The 14753-nt window shown below is 46.6% G+C and overlaps 1 protein-coding gene across 5 annotated transcripts in view; it reads right to left on the reverse strand.

Moving 5' to 3' along the window:
* Positions 1-14753, reverse strand: part of LOC134351118 (serine/threonine-protein phosphatase 2B catalytic subunit gamma isoform-like) — a 94606-nt gene that overhangs the window by 37525 nt on the left and 42328 nt on the right. For 3 of the 5 annotated variants that reach the window (XM_063057210.1, XM_063057209.1, XM_063057212.1), the window contains 3 exons: positions 9300-9381; positions 6108-6205; positions 5475-5501 (listed from right to left, as the gene is read on the reverse strand). In XM_063057210.1, coding sequence (XP_062913280.1) covers positions 5475-5501; positions 6108-6205; positions 9300-9381 — 207 coding nt within the window. The remainder of the gene's footprint in view (positions 1-5474; positions 5502-6107; positions 6206-9299; positions 9382-14753) is intronic. The other 2 variants (XM_063057213.1, XM_063057211.1) reach the window with 1 other exon arrangement.

Here is a 14753-nt window from a genome sequence, read left to right on the forward strand (position 1 = left end):
CTGGCTGTATTGAGCTGGTAATCAAACCGCTAGGAGAGGAGAGGGCTAACAAAGTTCAGGAAGGGTGCGAGAGGTTTATCTCGGCCGGATTGGTGTCGGTGAAGGAGGGGTTAAATCCAGTTCCAGTGCGGATCTGGAGAGACATGGGAGTGTGTCAGTCATTGATATTAAAGAGTGTGTTAGAGTTTAGTTCAGAGACCCAGACTGGGGAGGTCAGGGTCAAAGGCATTGGGCAAGGGACTGAAGCAGTGCCTTTGCACCAGATACACCTACAAAGCGACTTGGTCTCTGGACCGGTCACGATCGGGGTGAGGCCCGAACTACCGATGAAAGGCGTGGAAGTCTTACTCGGTAATGACCTCGCCGGCGGAAATGTGTTCTCAGCAGTAAAACTGACAGGCCAGCCTGCCAGCATAGAGGCCCCGCCCATCGACTCACAGGTTCATCCCGGTTGCGCAGTGACTCGGCCTGTGTCCAGAAAGGCTGCCGAAGTAAATTTAGCTGAGACGTTTCTACCAGCCTTGTACCAGGGGGAGGTAGAAAGTGAAAAGAAGGAGCATAGTGAAACAGGAGAAAGTGAGGGAGTTGAGGCAGACTTAGCATTAGCAAGGAAGGACTTTGTACAGACGCAGGAGCAAGGTGAGGAGCTGCGGGTTTCAGCGGAGACAGCTCTCTCTGAAGCAGAATTAAAAAGAGAGCCAGTGGGTTATTATGTGAAGGAGGGGGTGCTAAGGAAGAAAGAGAGACCAAGTACCGTGCCCACAGATGAGGAATGGGGGATGGTACCAAAAATTTATGGGGATGAGATTCTTAACCTGGCCCACAAGATACCCCTCGGTGGACATTTTGGGGGGAGGAAAACTATTTCGACGGAATCATGAAAGAGTTTTACTGGCTGCACAGGAGGAAGGATGTTATTGACTATTGCAGACGTGAGTTAACACAGTTAGAGGCTATTAACATGTTAAAAGCTCACCACGATCAGAAAACATGAAAAACATGAAAACATATCATGAAAATTAATGAGGCTAGGGTGCCACCTGATAAAGGGAAAACCCATTTTGAAAAGATAAGTGTGGTGCTGACCAGATGGGAGAACTCTATTGTGTTGACCGATTTTGCTGTTGAGTTCTCTCCCTTAATCACCGAACAAAGCGAACCGCTAAGAGAGCTAATTAAACGACACGCCCATGTAGGTCCAGCTGTCCCGAGGCGATGCAAAGAGCTGGGACATGGAGCTGTTGCCACATAAGGTTAGCCTAGTGAGCAACACCCCTATAGAATTATTAATTCAGTGACAAACGGGCTAAAGAGCACAGAAGTGTATATTGGCGATGTAGGGGTCTGGAGTGACATGTGGGGGGAGCACATTACGGCGGTAGAGGAGCTGTTTAGGTGGCTGTCTGAAGCCAGCCTGACAGTGAACCTCGCAAAAAATGAGTTCGGCTGCGCGAAGGTCACTTATCTGGGATTTGTGGTAGGACAGGGGCAGCTGGCTCCGATGCAAGCTAAGGTGTGGGCTATCTCTGAAGTCCCCACCCCGACAGACAAGAGAGCCCTGAGAAGACTCTTGGAGATGGTGGGGTATGATTGGAAGTTTTGCAGAAAAAAAAACAACTTTGCCGATAGTACCCACCCTCTTACTAAGCCCTTGCCAAAGAATGCTAAATTGGTATGGGACGACCCTTGTTATCTGTGTCCGGGCCGAAGACCACAGAGAAGTTACACTGATCACAATTCATTAGTGTTTTCGGCCACTATGAAGTTTGCTAAATTGGAGCCTGGTTTTAGAGGATTATTAAAATAACACATATAAAAGAAACAGAAAGTGTGATTGCTGACTATCTGTCAAGTGTTGACAACTTAAAAGTCTCTGTATTAGCCAAATAGCCGATGAACATGTATATTTGTGTGTATCTAAGAATGTATTCCTGCCTATTATTTTTACCCCGGTAAAAGTCCTTTGAAGGGTAGGGACAAAAGACAAAAGAACCAGTTATCAGAAGATTGATGCCGATAAGAGAACAATGGGGGAACATGCAAGGTGCTAATAAGAGAGAGACGAGAGAGATTACCGAAAGGAGACACAGTTCCGAGTATTGTCAGAGACCGGTGGCTTTGAACCCTGAACTGTTTGAAATTGGATGAACAGGCGATACCCCAGCAGGGGGATAAAAAGGGACAGGTTCACTAAGGCAACAGACACACGACACCACGAGGTAACGAGACCCTGGAAGTGGTGTGCCCCCACAAGTTGCTGGGAGTTTTGGAGGTCTGGTCGCGGGACCAGCCATAGACGCACAGGGTAGAAAGATACGGTCGGGCAGGAACCTGGTGTGTGTGTCCGCCCTTGCCTGGGTGGGTGCCGGGTTCACCGCAGAAGAACGATCGTATCTGGTACGGAGGGGGTCACAATCGATGACCTCAGAAGACCTTACAAAGGGCTCGCCCGAAAGTTAACTGCGAGGAAAATCGAACGTCTGTGTGGAATCCGTTTTGAATATTTATTCACTTTCGCTCTCCCTCTCTTCTCCCCGCCCCAATGGCACAACAGCGATTACTGTGAACTGAACTGAACTCAATTGAACGGAACTTTGCGTCACTTTAAACTGATCATTTACCCCTAGACTGCGATAGAGCTTGATTGATCCTATTATTCTAGTTCTGTGTACATGTGTGTTTTATCATTGCTAAACTGTTGCATTTATATCCTTTTGATTAGAGTACTGTGTTGCTTATTCTTTAATAAAACTTACTTAGTTCCAGTATTCCAGACTCCAACTAAGTGGTCCATTTCTGCTGGTTTGGCAACCCAGTTACGGGGTACGTAACACCAAGTATGTACACTTTATACAACCTTAAGATTTGTATTCTTATAGGTAGCTACCAAAGAAGGAAACTCAATAGAACCCATTTTTAAAAAGACTGTCAAACATCCAAATGTGCAGAAAAAAAACAAAAGATGTGCAAACAATAAAAGTAAGCAAATACTGTAGTTCACAAAAGTGAGTCCACCCTTTGATAGTTGCAACCCATAGCCACAGTTGGGTGCAGAGATGAGAAAATCTCACAGAGCAGTGATTGAACAGGCCAACCCCTCACCTCTGGCCCAGACACCTGACCTTTTTCAATCTGGCCTGGTGCTTAAATCCTTCAAACCTCAGGTCATTCCTTGCTCTCGGACGTGGGCCCTGCTGCTTCAATATGCTCTCAGCCCGGTGCCCTGCCACCTCATTTTCACCCGTACCCAACTTTTCCAATTCCACTTGGAGCTTATATTGATCAAACCTCGGGTCTTTCCTCGCTCTCATGCCCAGGTCCGGGCCCCGCTGACTCAACTCTGTATCACCTCTACTCTCCTTGTCTTGGTTCTGGCAAATCAAATTGCCTCCAAGTCCAAACTAGCGATTCCCCGCTCTCTGGCCCAGACCCCACCACCTCGATTCAACCCATATACACCATGACACATTTCACTGTACGTTTCAATGTAAATGTGACAAATAAAGCTAGCCTTTATCTTTAAAAAAAATCAACAGTGTTCAAAAATTAAAAGTGGTTCTATCAAGAGATCAGTAAATTGGCATTGAAAGTATTGATGAGAAGTCAGTGACATTAAGGTGTGGAGACAATAACAGGACAGACTATACTCTCATAATGTTTGAAGGGTCCCTATCCAATCGGTTGATTAGTGCCATTCTGAATCCCAATGCAAACTCGCTTACCCTTCTCGGCTGGCTTTTCATTAGTTCCAAATCATTGCCCCAGCTCTGGCATGTCCTCAGGAAACATACACCGGCTCAACTCAAATTGAGAAGTAAGTGAAAAAGAAACCTCTATAATTATTTGCAGCAGTTTGCCTGTTGTAGCCTTGGAAGCTTGCAAAGTTTGAATGTACAACACACACAAAATGCTGGGGAAAGGCAGCAGGTCAGCAGCGTCTATGGAGGGGAATAAACAGTTGACGTTTTGGGCCAAGACCCTACCTCAGAACTGGAAAGGAAGGTGCAGGAGGGGGGAGGAACAGAACCCAAAATAAGGCAGTAGGGAGAGGGGAAGGAGTACAAGCAGGCAGGTGACAGGTGACAGCAGGTGAGGGGGAAGGTGGATAGATGTGGGAGAGGTATGAGTGAGAAGCTGGCAGGTGATAGGTGAGACCAGGTGAGGGGGAAGGTAGGTGGGGGAGAGGTATGAGTGAGAAGCTGACAGGTGAAAGGTGAGACCAGGTAAGGGGGAAGGTGGATAGGTGGGGGAGAGGTATGAGTGAGAAGCTGACAGGTGATAGGTGAGACCAGGTGAGGGGGAAGGTGGATAGGTGGGGGAGAGGTATGAGTGAGAAGCTGACAGGTGATAGGTGAGACCAGGTGAGAGGGAAGGTGGATAGGTGGGGGAGAGGTATGAGTGAGAAGCTGACAGGTGATAGGTGAGACCAGGTGAGGGGGAAGGTGGATAGGTGGGGGAGAGGTATGAGTGAGAAGCTGGCAGGTGATAGGTGAGATCAGGTGAGGGGGAAGGTGGATAGGTGGGGGAGAGGTATGAGTGAGAAGCTGGCAGGTGATAGGTGAGATCAGGTGAGGGGGAAGGTGGATAGGTGGGGGAGAGGTATGAGTGAGAAGCTGGCAGGTGATAGGTGAGACCAGGGTGAGGGGGAAGGTGGATAGGTGGGGGAGAGGTATGAGTGAGAAGCTAACAGGTGATAGGTGAGACCAGGTGAGGGGGAAGGTGGATAGGTGGGGGAGAGGTATGAGTGAGAAGCTGACAGGTGATAGGTGAGATCAGGTGAGGGGGAAGGTGGATAGGTGGGGGAGAGGTATGAGTGAGAAGCTGGCAGGTGATAGGTGAGACCAGGGTGAGGGGGAAGGTGGATAGGTGGGGGAGAGGTATGAGTGAGAAGCTGACAGGTGATAGGTGAGACCAGGTGAGGTGATCAGCAGAAGAGGTAAAGAGCTGAAGAAGGAGGAATGTTCAAATGGAACAGAGAATTAGAACCTCTACAGCCAAAAGAGTGGAAACTAGTCTCAAATGATGCCAGATTAACCCACTTGACTATGGACTAGGAATCTCATTCTGTTGTTCAGATGCCAAAGCATGTGTGTGCACACACACACACACACACACACACACACAGTACTGTACAAAAGTCGTAGAAACATATATATAGCTAGGGTGCCCAAAACTTTTGCACAATACTGTACATTATGTCTTTCCAGTTACCATTTAACATTTAATACCACTGAGCAAATACAAAGTTAAGTACTCTTATCTCTGTTTCCCAACCACCTTCCTATTTTAACCAATATACAGTACTGAGCAAAGGTCTTAGGCACCCCAGCTATATATACGTACCTAAGACTTTTGCACAGTACTGTACACGCATGCTCACGCACTAATTTTCAGGCACTGATCAACCAAATGGACTGGTCTGGAGCCGGCATGTGTCCACATTAAGGCAAAATGTCCAACATGCATGCACTCACCTGCACTACGTGTTGCATCAGTTAAAGCTTCCGAGCGAATGCCAGCAAGAGATTTGGAAGAGAAGGTGGTGGAGAAATCAGTGAATATTTTTTATATTTTTAGAATACGAATTATTTTGAGGTTAGAGGACAGTGTATGTGTGTGGGTTAGGGACGACCGGGGCTTGCTTCGTTCTGACTTTTTGAGCTCTGTGTTTTCTGCCAAACATTGTGGACATGCACTGGAAAGCGTGGTGACACTTAAGGGCGGCCCCACCATAATCTCTTGGTATGTTGGCTATTAACACAGATGCTGCATTTCACTGTGCGCTTCCATGTACACGTGATATATAAATATGAAACTGAAATAACAAAATTCAATAAACATAATAACCTACCCAGAACTGAGTTTTGGGCTCAAAGGGCAGGGGAGAGACAAGAGGCAAGTAAAGCTCCTTGCATGGATATTGTGGAGTACAGGGACAGGTAGAGAGGGGTGGGACAGCAACGGGGGTGAGGGTTAGGTGGGTGAGGGAGGAGCAGCACCATGACAAGGGAGCAGTGCAGAGGAGGGCAGAGGACAAGGAGCGCCATTGACGTCAGTACGTAGGGCTGATGTTACGGCTTTGCTGGGCACGGCCAAGCTGTCCTAACCTTTCTGCAGGTTCGGTTTCCCTCCTGTCAGGGCACCAATGGGTAAGTTGCCTGATGGTGTCAAGCCTTTTAATGTCAGCACATTCTCATGCTCCTCTCTGTGAAAAACACAAAGCAAGTGTCAGTTAGTATTTATAGCTAACGTACTCCTCAATCCCTACCAAAAATCATAAAACTATGTATACTGGTCCTCTGTCAGCTTCATGCGAGCAAAGAATGCCACTGCAATTGGCGTATAATCCAACCCACTCCAATCCAATCTAAACACAAGAGATTCTGCAGATGCTGGAAATCTTGAACAACACACGCAAAATACTGAAGGAACTCAGCAGGTCAGGCAACATATATGGAGAGGAATAAATAGTCAGCTTTTTAGGTACAGACCCTTCATCAGGCCTGGAAAGGAAGGGGGCAGAAGTCAGAATAAAAAGGTGGGAAGAGAGGTAAGGTGTACCAGCTGGCAGGTGATAGGTGAGACCAGGTGAGGGGGATGGCGGGTGGGTGGGGATCACTGTTCTCATTAAGCTGCGCAGTAACTGAAAAAGTAAACGTTGCCTTTTTTTCCTGCACAGATGGAATTTTCTTTATATAATGTTAATATATAACCTTTATAACATTATATAAAAGATAATCTAGCCTGCAGGTCACACTTGGGTAAGGTGTAGCACTTGCTCAGCTCCCCCGATCAGAATCACGTGAAGCCATGGGAACATGTGGTGGATGGTCGTATCAGCAGCTGGTGCATATCACAGGTCCTGGTTATGTAACCACTGATGCTAGACAGATAATCTCTGAAGAGTACTGATAGTAGCTGGGGTCACCCATCTTAGACATTAAGACCATAAGACATAGGAGCAGAATTAAGCCATCTGGCCCATCGAGTCTGCTCCGCCATTCAATCATGGCAGATCCCTTTTTCAAAAAATCCAAAATAACCCTAGTTCCCAGCCTTCTCCCCATAACCTTTGATACTATATCCACTCAAGAACCTATCAATCTCTGCCTTAAATGCACCCAATGACCTGGCCTCCACAGCTGCATGTGGCAACAAATTCCACAAATTCACCACCCTTTGGCTAAAGAAATTTCTCCGCATCTGTTTTGAAAGGGTGCCTCTCTATCCTGAGGCTGTGCCCTCTTGTCCTAGACTCTCCCACCATAAGAAACATCCTTTCCATATCTACTCTGTCTAGGCCTTTCAATATTCGAAAGGTTTCAATGAGATCCCCCTCATCCTTCTGAATTCCAGCAAGTACAGACCGAGGACCATCAATCATTCTGCATATGATAACCCTTTCATTCCTGGAATCATCCTTGTGAACCTACTCTGAACCCTCTCCAATGCCAGCACATCTTTTCTAAGATGAGGGGCCCAAAACTGTTCACAATACTCAAGGCAAGGCCTCACCAGTGCCTCATCCTTGCTCTTGTATTCAAGACCTCTTGAAATGAATGCTAACATGGCACTTGCCTTCCTCACCACCGATTCAACCTGCAAGTTAACCTTCTGGGTGTTCTGCAGAAGGACTCCCAAGTCCCTTTGCATCTCAGATTCCTGGATTTTCTCCCCATTTCGGAAATAGTCCGCACATTTATTTTTACTACCAAAGTGCATGACATGCATTTTCCAACATTGTATTTAATTTGCCACTTTCTTGTCCATTCTCCTAATGTCTAAGTCCTTCTGCATCCTACCTGTTTCCTTAACACTACCTGCCCCTCCACCAATCTTCATATCATCTGCAAACTTGGCAACAAAGCCATCTACTCCATCATCTAAATCATTTACATACAACATAAAAAGAAGTGGTCCCAACACTGACCCCTGCGGAACATTACTAGTCACTGGCAGCCAACCCAGAAAAGGATCCTTTTATTCCCACTCGCTGCCTCCTACCAATCAGACAATGCTCTAACCATGTTAGTAACTTTCCTGTAATACCATGGGCTCTTAAATTAATAAGCAGCCTTTTGTGTGGCACCTTGTCAGAGACCTTCTGAAAGTCCAGATAAGCAACATCCACTGCATCTCCTTTATCTATCCTACTTGTAATCTCCCTGAAGGAAACCATATTGACTCTGTACTATCTTGTTTTGTGTCACCAAGTACTCCATCACCTCATCCTTAACAATTGACTCTAACATTTTCCCAACCATTGAGGTCAGGACAACTGGTCTATAATTTCATTTCTGCTGCCTTCCTTCTTTCTTAAAGACACTGCCCAGAAGAAGGCAATGATAAACCATTTCTGCTGAACAATTTGCCGAGAATAATTACGGTCATGGAAAGAACATGAAAGACCGTGATCGCCCATGTCACATGACACGGCACATAATGTTGATGTATGTTAATATAAAGTGCCGTACAGTTTTCTTCTCTCTAGCTCTGTATTGTGGACAAGCCTTGCTGCTCTCCTCCAAAAAACAATTTTGGTCTTGATCTTGGCGGTGTTCAGGGCTTCCTTCATCGTGCCAGTAGCTTCCTCTCGGTTCTCACCACTGTCATGCAAATCCTGGGTGGAGACTCAGGAATACCATCACACTAAGATGTAGAAGGATTCTTAATTATTTCTGTAATTAGGGTTTTACTTGACCAGTCAGGATTACTAGCCCCAAACCTGGAGGACTGATGGACCACTCTTAGTCTGGCCTCTACCCTTTGACCTGTTTGGCATGGGTCACCCTACCAAGAGTCAAAGCACAAGGCCCTGCCCCCAGCCAACATAGCATCCAGGGTCATGAGGGCATGCAAGCCTCCAAACCCTATGTCAAGGTTATGATCCTCTTGGAGGCGAGCAGTTTCCAGGCCATGTAAACATTTCCTACTCAGAGTCATGGTTGGTCCGCACAGCTGTAAAAGAAACTTTAAAGGAAACTTTTGTGGGGAGGGGGAGTAAAGTGAGAATCTAGGAGGCGATAGATGGAAGAGGTGAAGAGTTAAAGAAGGAATCTAATAGGAGAGGTCAGTTGGCAAAGACATGGTGGGCAGAATGGAAACACAAGAGATTCTGCAGATGCTGGAAATCCAGAGCAAAACACAAAAAAGGCTGGAGGAACCCAGCAAGCCAGGTGGTATCTATGGAGGGGTCGAAACAGTCGATGTTTTGAGCCAAGACCCTTCACCAGGACTAACCTAATACCACACAAACACCCCTCACTATCCCGCCATGGAATGATAAATTGTACAAATACCTGAGTACTGTAAAGACCCTGGCGATCCTGCCAATTGCACGGATCTTACTCTTGATGACTTCCTTGCGATTGTATTGAGATTCTGAAATAGAAAGGTATGGAGAAGCATGAATCAGGAACAGAGCACAGGTTACATTTTAAAGCAAGATGCAAAGTGTAAACTGTACCTAGCAGCCTCCTGGGTCACAGTACAATCACAACTAGCCCATACAAACTAGGAAAGAACAGCAGAGTAAGAGATCCGCCAATACACCAAGCTCAGCTGAAACCGAGACGAGAAAATCTGCCGTAATTTCCAAGCAACACACACAAAATACTGAAGGAACTCAGGAGGCCAGGCAGCATCTATGGAAAAGAGTAAACGGTTGAGACCCTTCATCAAGAGTCAACTGAAAATGTGTCTCTCCATGTGGATGTACAGTCACTGCCATCAGCAAGAAGGTAAAGGAGCCTGAAGACACTGTTACGTACCCCGTAACTGGGTTGCCAAACCAGCAGAAATGGATCACTCAGTTGGGGTCTGGATTACTAGATCTAAGAAAGTTTTATTAAAGAAACAAGCAACACAGTAATCGAAAGGATAATAAATGCAACAGTTCAGCAATGATAAACACACATGTGCATAGAATTAAGATAACAGGATCAATCAAGCTCTATCGTTGTCTAGGGGTAAATGACCAATTTCAAAGTGACACAAAGTCCAGTTCAGTTTAGTTCAATTCACAGTAATCGTTGCCATGGCGATGGACAATGTGGGGGGAGGGAGAGAGAGAACAAGAACGAATGATCATTCAAAACGGCTTCCACACACAGACCGGCGATATTGCTCACAAGCAGCTTTCGGGCGAGTCCTTTGTGATGTCACCTGAGGTCACCGACTGTGACCCCTCCTCCAGATGCGGTCGATCCTCTGCAGTGAACCTGGCACCCAAGTAAGGGTGGACACACACCGGGTTCCCGCTGATCGTACCTTTCCACCCTGTGCGTCTAAGGCTTGGTTCCGCAACCAGCCTTCCAAACGACTCCCGCCACTTGCGGGGGGGCACCGCTTCCAGGGTCTCGTTACCTCGTGGTGTCGTGTGTGTCCTGCCTTAGCGAACCTGTCCCTTTTTATCCCCCTGCTGGGGTATCGCCTGTCCATCACTTCAAACAGTTCAGGGTTCAAAGGGGGAGCCGCTCTAGACAGCTCTCTCTCCCGTCCCTTCATTACACATCTCCAAATCGCCTGTCCATCACTTCCTTATCTCTCTCTCTCCCGAAGACAGGTGGCAGACCAACTGCTGATCACACAGGACAGCTAACATCTATGTGTATTCTTGTCACACTTCCCCCCTTTAAGGATTTTTACCGGGGGGGTAAAAATTACAAACATGAATACATTACTTGATACACACACAAATATACATCTTTATCAGCTATTTGGCTAACACAGCGAGTTTGAAGTTGTCAACACCTTGACAGACAGTCAGCCATCACATTTGCTGTTCCTTTTATATGTGTTATTAATAATCCCTTAGACCAGGCTCCAACTTAGCAAACTTCATAGTGGCCAAAAACACTGATGAATTGCAATCAATGTAACCTCTCATTTGGTTTTGTCCCGGACCACAATAACAAGGGTCGTCCCATTCCGACTTAGTTTTCTCTCGCAAGGGCTTAGTGGGGGGGGGGGGTAGTGACCGCAGAGTTATTGCAAAACTTCCTACAGTACCCCACCATCTCCAAGAGCCTTCTGAGGGCCCTCTTGTCTGTCGGGGTCGGAAGGTCAGCGATAGCCTGCACTGTAGCTTGCATCGCTGCCAGCTGCCCCTGTGTCACCACAATTCCCAGGTAAGTGACCTTCGTGTGGCCGAATTCATTTTTTTCAAGGTTCACTATCAAGCTGACTTCAGACAGCCGTATTAAATTGCCAATACACACCTCTGTGTTCGTCAGCCCTTTAGTCACTGAATTACTCATTCTATATGACCGTTGTTTACTAGGCTGACCTATTGTAACAGACACCACCCAACGTCCCAGTTCTTTGCATCGCCTCGGGACAATCAAACACACGGGTGCGAGTCGTTTAATTACTTCTCCTAAAGAGTCGCTTTGTTCGGGGATTAAGGGAGAGACCTTATCAGCAGACCTGGCCAAAACAATAGCCTTCTCCCATCTGATCAATACCATACTAATGGTTTCAAAATGGTTTTTTTCTCTTATCAGGGGGCCCCTAGCTTCATTGATTTCCGTGCTAACACCGACTAGGTTTGTTAGCATATCAAAAGCCTGTGACCGTCTCAGTTCGCATTGGTCATAATCAATAACATCCTTCCCCCTGAGCAGCCGGTAAACCTCTTTCATGGTTCCACCAACTGTTCCCTCCAGTACCACAAAATGTCCACCGGGGGGTACCTCGTGGGCCAGGTTAAAAACCTCATCCCCATAACTCTTTTGCACCACCCCCCATTCCTCATTGTCGACTTCCCCTTAGCAAGATTCAACCGTTTGGCCACAGCTACCAATTCCAATTTCCTGGCATCCTCTAATGCCTCCAAGGTCGGCGCCTTTATAAATTCCTCAGCCTCCATTTCTGCTGTTTGTCTTTTCTTTCTTTCGGGAATTTTGACCCAATCAATTTACTCCGTCCCAAATTTAGCGTTCAAAATCGCGGACGAGAACCCCACTTATGTTACGTACCCCGTAACTGGGTTGCCAAACCAGCAGAAATGGATCACTCAGTTGGAGTCTGGATTACTAGATCTAAGAAAGTTTTATTAAAGAAACAAGCAACACAGTAATTGAAAGGATAATAAATGCAACAGTTCAGCAATGATAAACACACATGTGCACAGAATTAAGATAACAGGATCAATCAAGCTCTATCGTTGTCTAGGGGTAAATGACGAATTTCAAAGTGACACAAAGTCCAGTTCAATTTGTTCAGTTTGCAGTAATCGTTGCCATGGCGATGGACAATGTGGGGGGAAGGAGAGAGAGAACAAGAACGAATGATCATTCAAAACGGCTTCCACACACAGACCGGCGATATTGCTCACAAGCAGCTTTCGGGCGAGTCCTTTGTGATGTCACCTGAGGTCACCGACTGTGACTCCTTCTCCAGATGCGGTCGATCCTCTGCAGTGAACCTGGCACCCAAGCGAGGGTGGACACACACCGGGTTCCCACTGATCGTACCTTTCCACCCTGTGCGTCTAAGGCTTGGTTCCGCAACCAGCCTTCCAAACGACTCTCACCGACTTGCGGGGGGGCACCGCTTCCAGGGTCTCGTTACCTCGTGGTGTCGTGTGTGTCCTGCCTTAGCGAACCTGTCCCTTTTTATCCCCCTGCTGGGGTATCGCCTGTCCATCACTTCAAACAGTTCAGGGTTCAAAGGGGGAGCCGCTCTAGACAGCTCTCTCTCCCGTCCCTTCATTACACATCTCCAAATCACCTGTCCATCACTTCCTTATCTCTCCCGCTGCTGAAACAGGTGGCAGACCAACTGCTGATCACACAGGACAGCTAACATCTATGTGTATCCTTGTCACAACACATACTCAAAATGTGTTAGGAACAGCTTCTTCCCTTCTGCCATCAGATGTCTGAATGGACCATGAACACACAGTTTCTTTACAGTGGCAGCTGTGAGACTGTAGCATGACTCCCATTGTTAATAGACAATAGACAACAGGTGCAGGAGTAGGCCATTCGGCCCTTCGAGCCAGCACCGCCGTTCAATGTGATCATGGCTAATCATCCACAATCAGTATCCATATCCCCATAACCTTTGATTCCGCTATCTTTAAGAGCTCTATCCATCTCTTTCTTGAAAGCATCCAGAGACTTGGCCTCCACAGCCTTCTGGGGCAGAGCATTCCACATATCCACCACTTTCTGGGTGAAAAAGTTTTTCCTCAACTCCGTTCTAAATGGCCTACCCCTAATTCTTAAACTGTGGCCTCTGGTTCTGGACTCACCCATCAGCGGGAACATGCTTCCTGCCTGCAGCGTGTCCAATCCCTTAATAATCTTATATGTTTCAATAAGATCCCCCCTCAACCTTCTAAATTCCAGAGTATACAAGCCCAGTTGCTCCAATCTTTCGACATATGACAGTCCCGCCATCCTGGGAATTAACCTTGTGAACCTACACTGCACTTCCTCAATAGCAAGAACGTCCTTCCTCAAATTTGGAGACCAAAACTGCACACAGTACTCCAGGTGTGGTCTCACCAGGGCCCTGTACAGCTGCAGAAGGACCTCTTTGCTCTTATACTCAATTTCCCTTGTTATGAAGGCCAGCATGCCATTAGCTTTCTTCACTGCCTGCTGTACTTGCATGCTTGCTTTCAGTGACTGATGTACAAGAACACCTAGATCTCGTTGTGCTTCCCCTTTTCCTAACTTGACTCCATTTAGATAATAATCTGCCTTTCCGTTCTTACCACCAAAGTGGATAACCTCACATTTATTCACATTAAACTGCATCTGTCATGCACCTGCCCACTCACCCAGCCTGTCCAAGTCACCCTGCATTCTCATAACATCCTCCTCACATTTCACACTGCCACCCAGCTTTGTGTCATCGGCAAATTTGCTAATGTTACTTTTAATTCCCTCATCTAAATCATTAATATATATTGTAAACAGCTGCGGTCCCAGCACTGAACCCTGCAGTACCCCACTGGTCACCGCCTGCCATTCCGAAAGGGACACGTTAATTGCTCTTTGTTTTCTGTCAGCCAGCCAATTTTCAGTCCATGTCAGTACTCTGCCCCCAATGCTATGTGCCCTAATTTTGCCCACTAATCTCCTATGTGGGACTTTATCAAAGGCTTTCTGAAAGTCCAGGTACACTACATCCACTGGCTCTCCCTTGTCCATTTTCATAGTTACATCCTCAAAAAATTCCAGAAGATTAGTCAAGCACGATTTCCCCTTTGTAAATCCATGCTGACTCGGACCAATCCTGTTACTGCTATCCAGGTGTGTCGTAATTTCATCTTTTATAATTGACTCCAGCATCTTTCCCACCACCGACGTCAGGCTAACCGGTCTATAATTCCCTGTTTTCTCTCTTTCTCCCTTCTTGAAGAGAGGGACAACATTAGCCACCCTCCAATCCACAGGAACTGATCCTGAATCTATAGAACATTGGAAAATGATTACCAATGCGTCCACGATTTCTAAAGCCACTTCCTTAAGTACCCTGGGATGCAGACCATCAGGTCCCGGGGACTTATCAGCCTTCAGACCCAACAGCCTATCCAACACCATTTCCTGCCTAATATAAATTTCCTTCAAATCATCCATTACCCTAGGTCCTTTGGCCACTATTACATCTGGGAGATTGTTTGTGTCTTCCCTAGTGAAGACAGATCCAAAGTACCTGTTCAATTCGTCTGCCATTTCCTTGTTCCCCATAATAAATTCACCCGCTTTTGTCTTCAAGGGCCCAATTTTGGTCTTAAC

Source organism: Mobula hypostoma, chromosome 8, assembly GCF_963921235.1.
Source record: "Mobula hypostoma chromosome 8, sMobHyp1.1, whole genome shotgun sequence".
Taxonomy (NCBI): Eukaryota; Metazoa; Chordata; class Chondrichthyes; order Myliobatiformes; family Myliobatidae; genus Mobula; species Mobula hypostoma.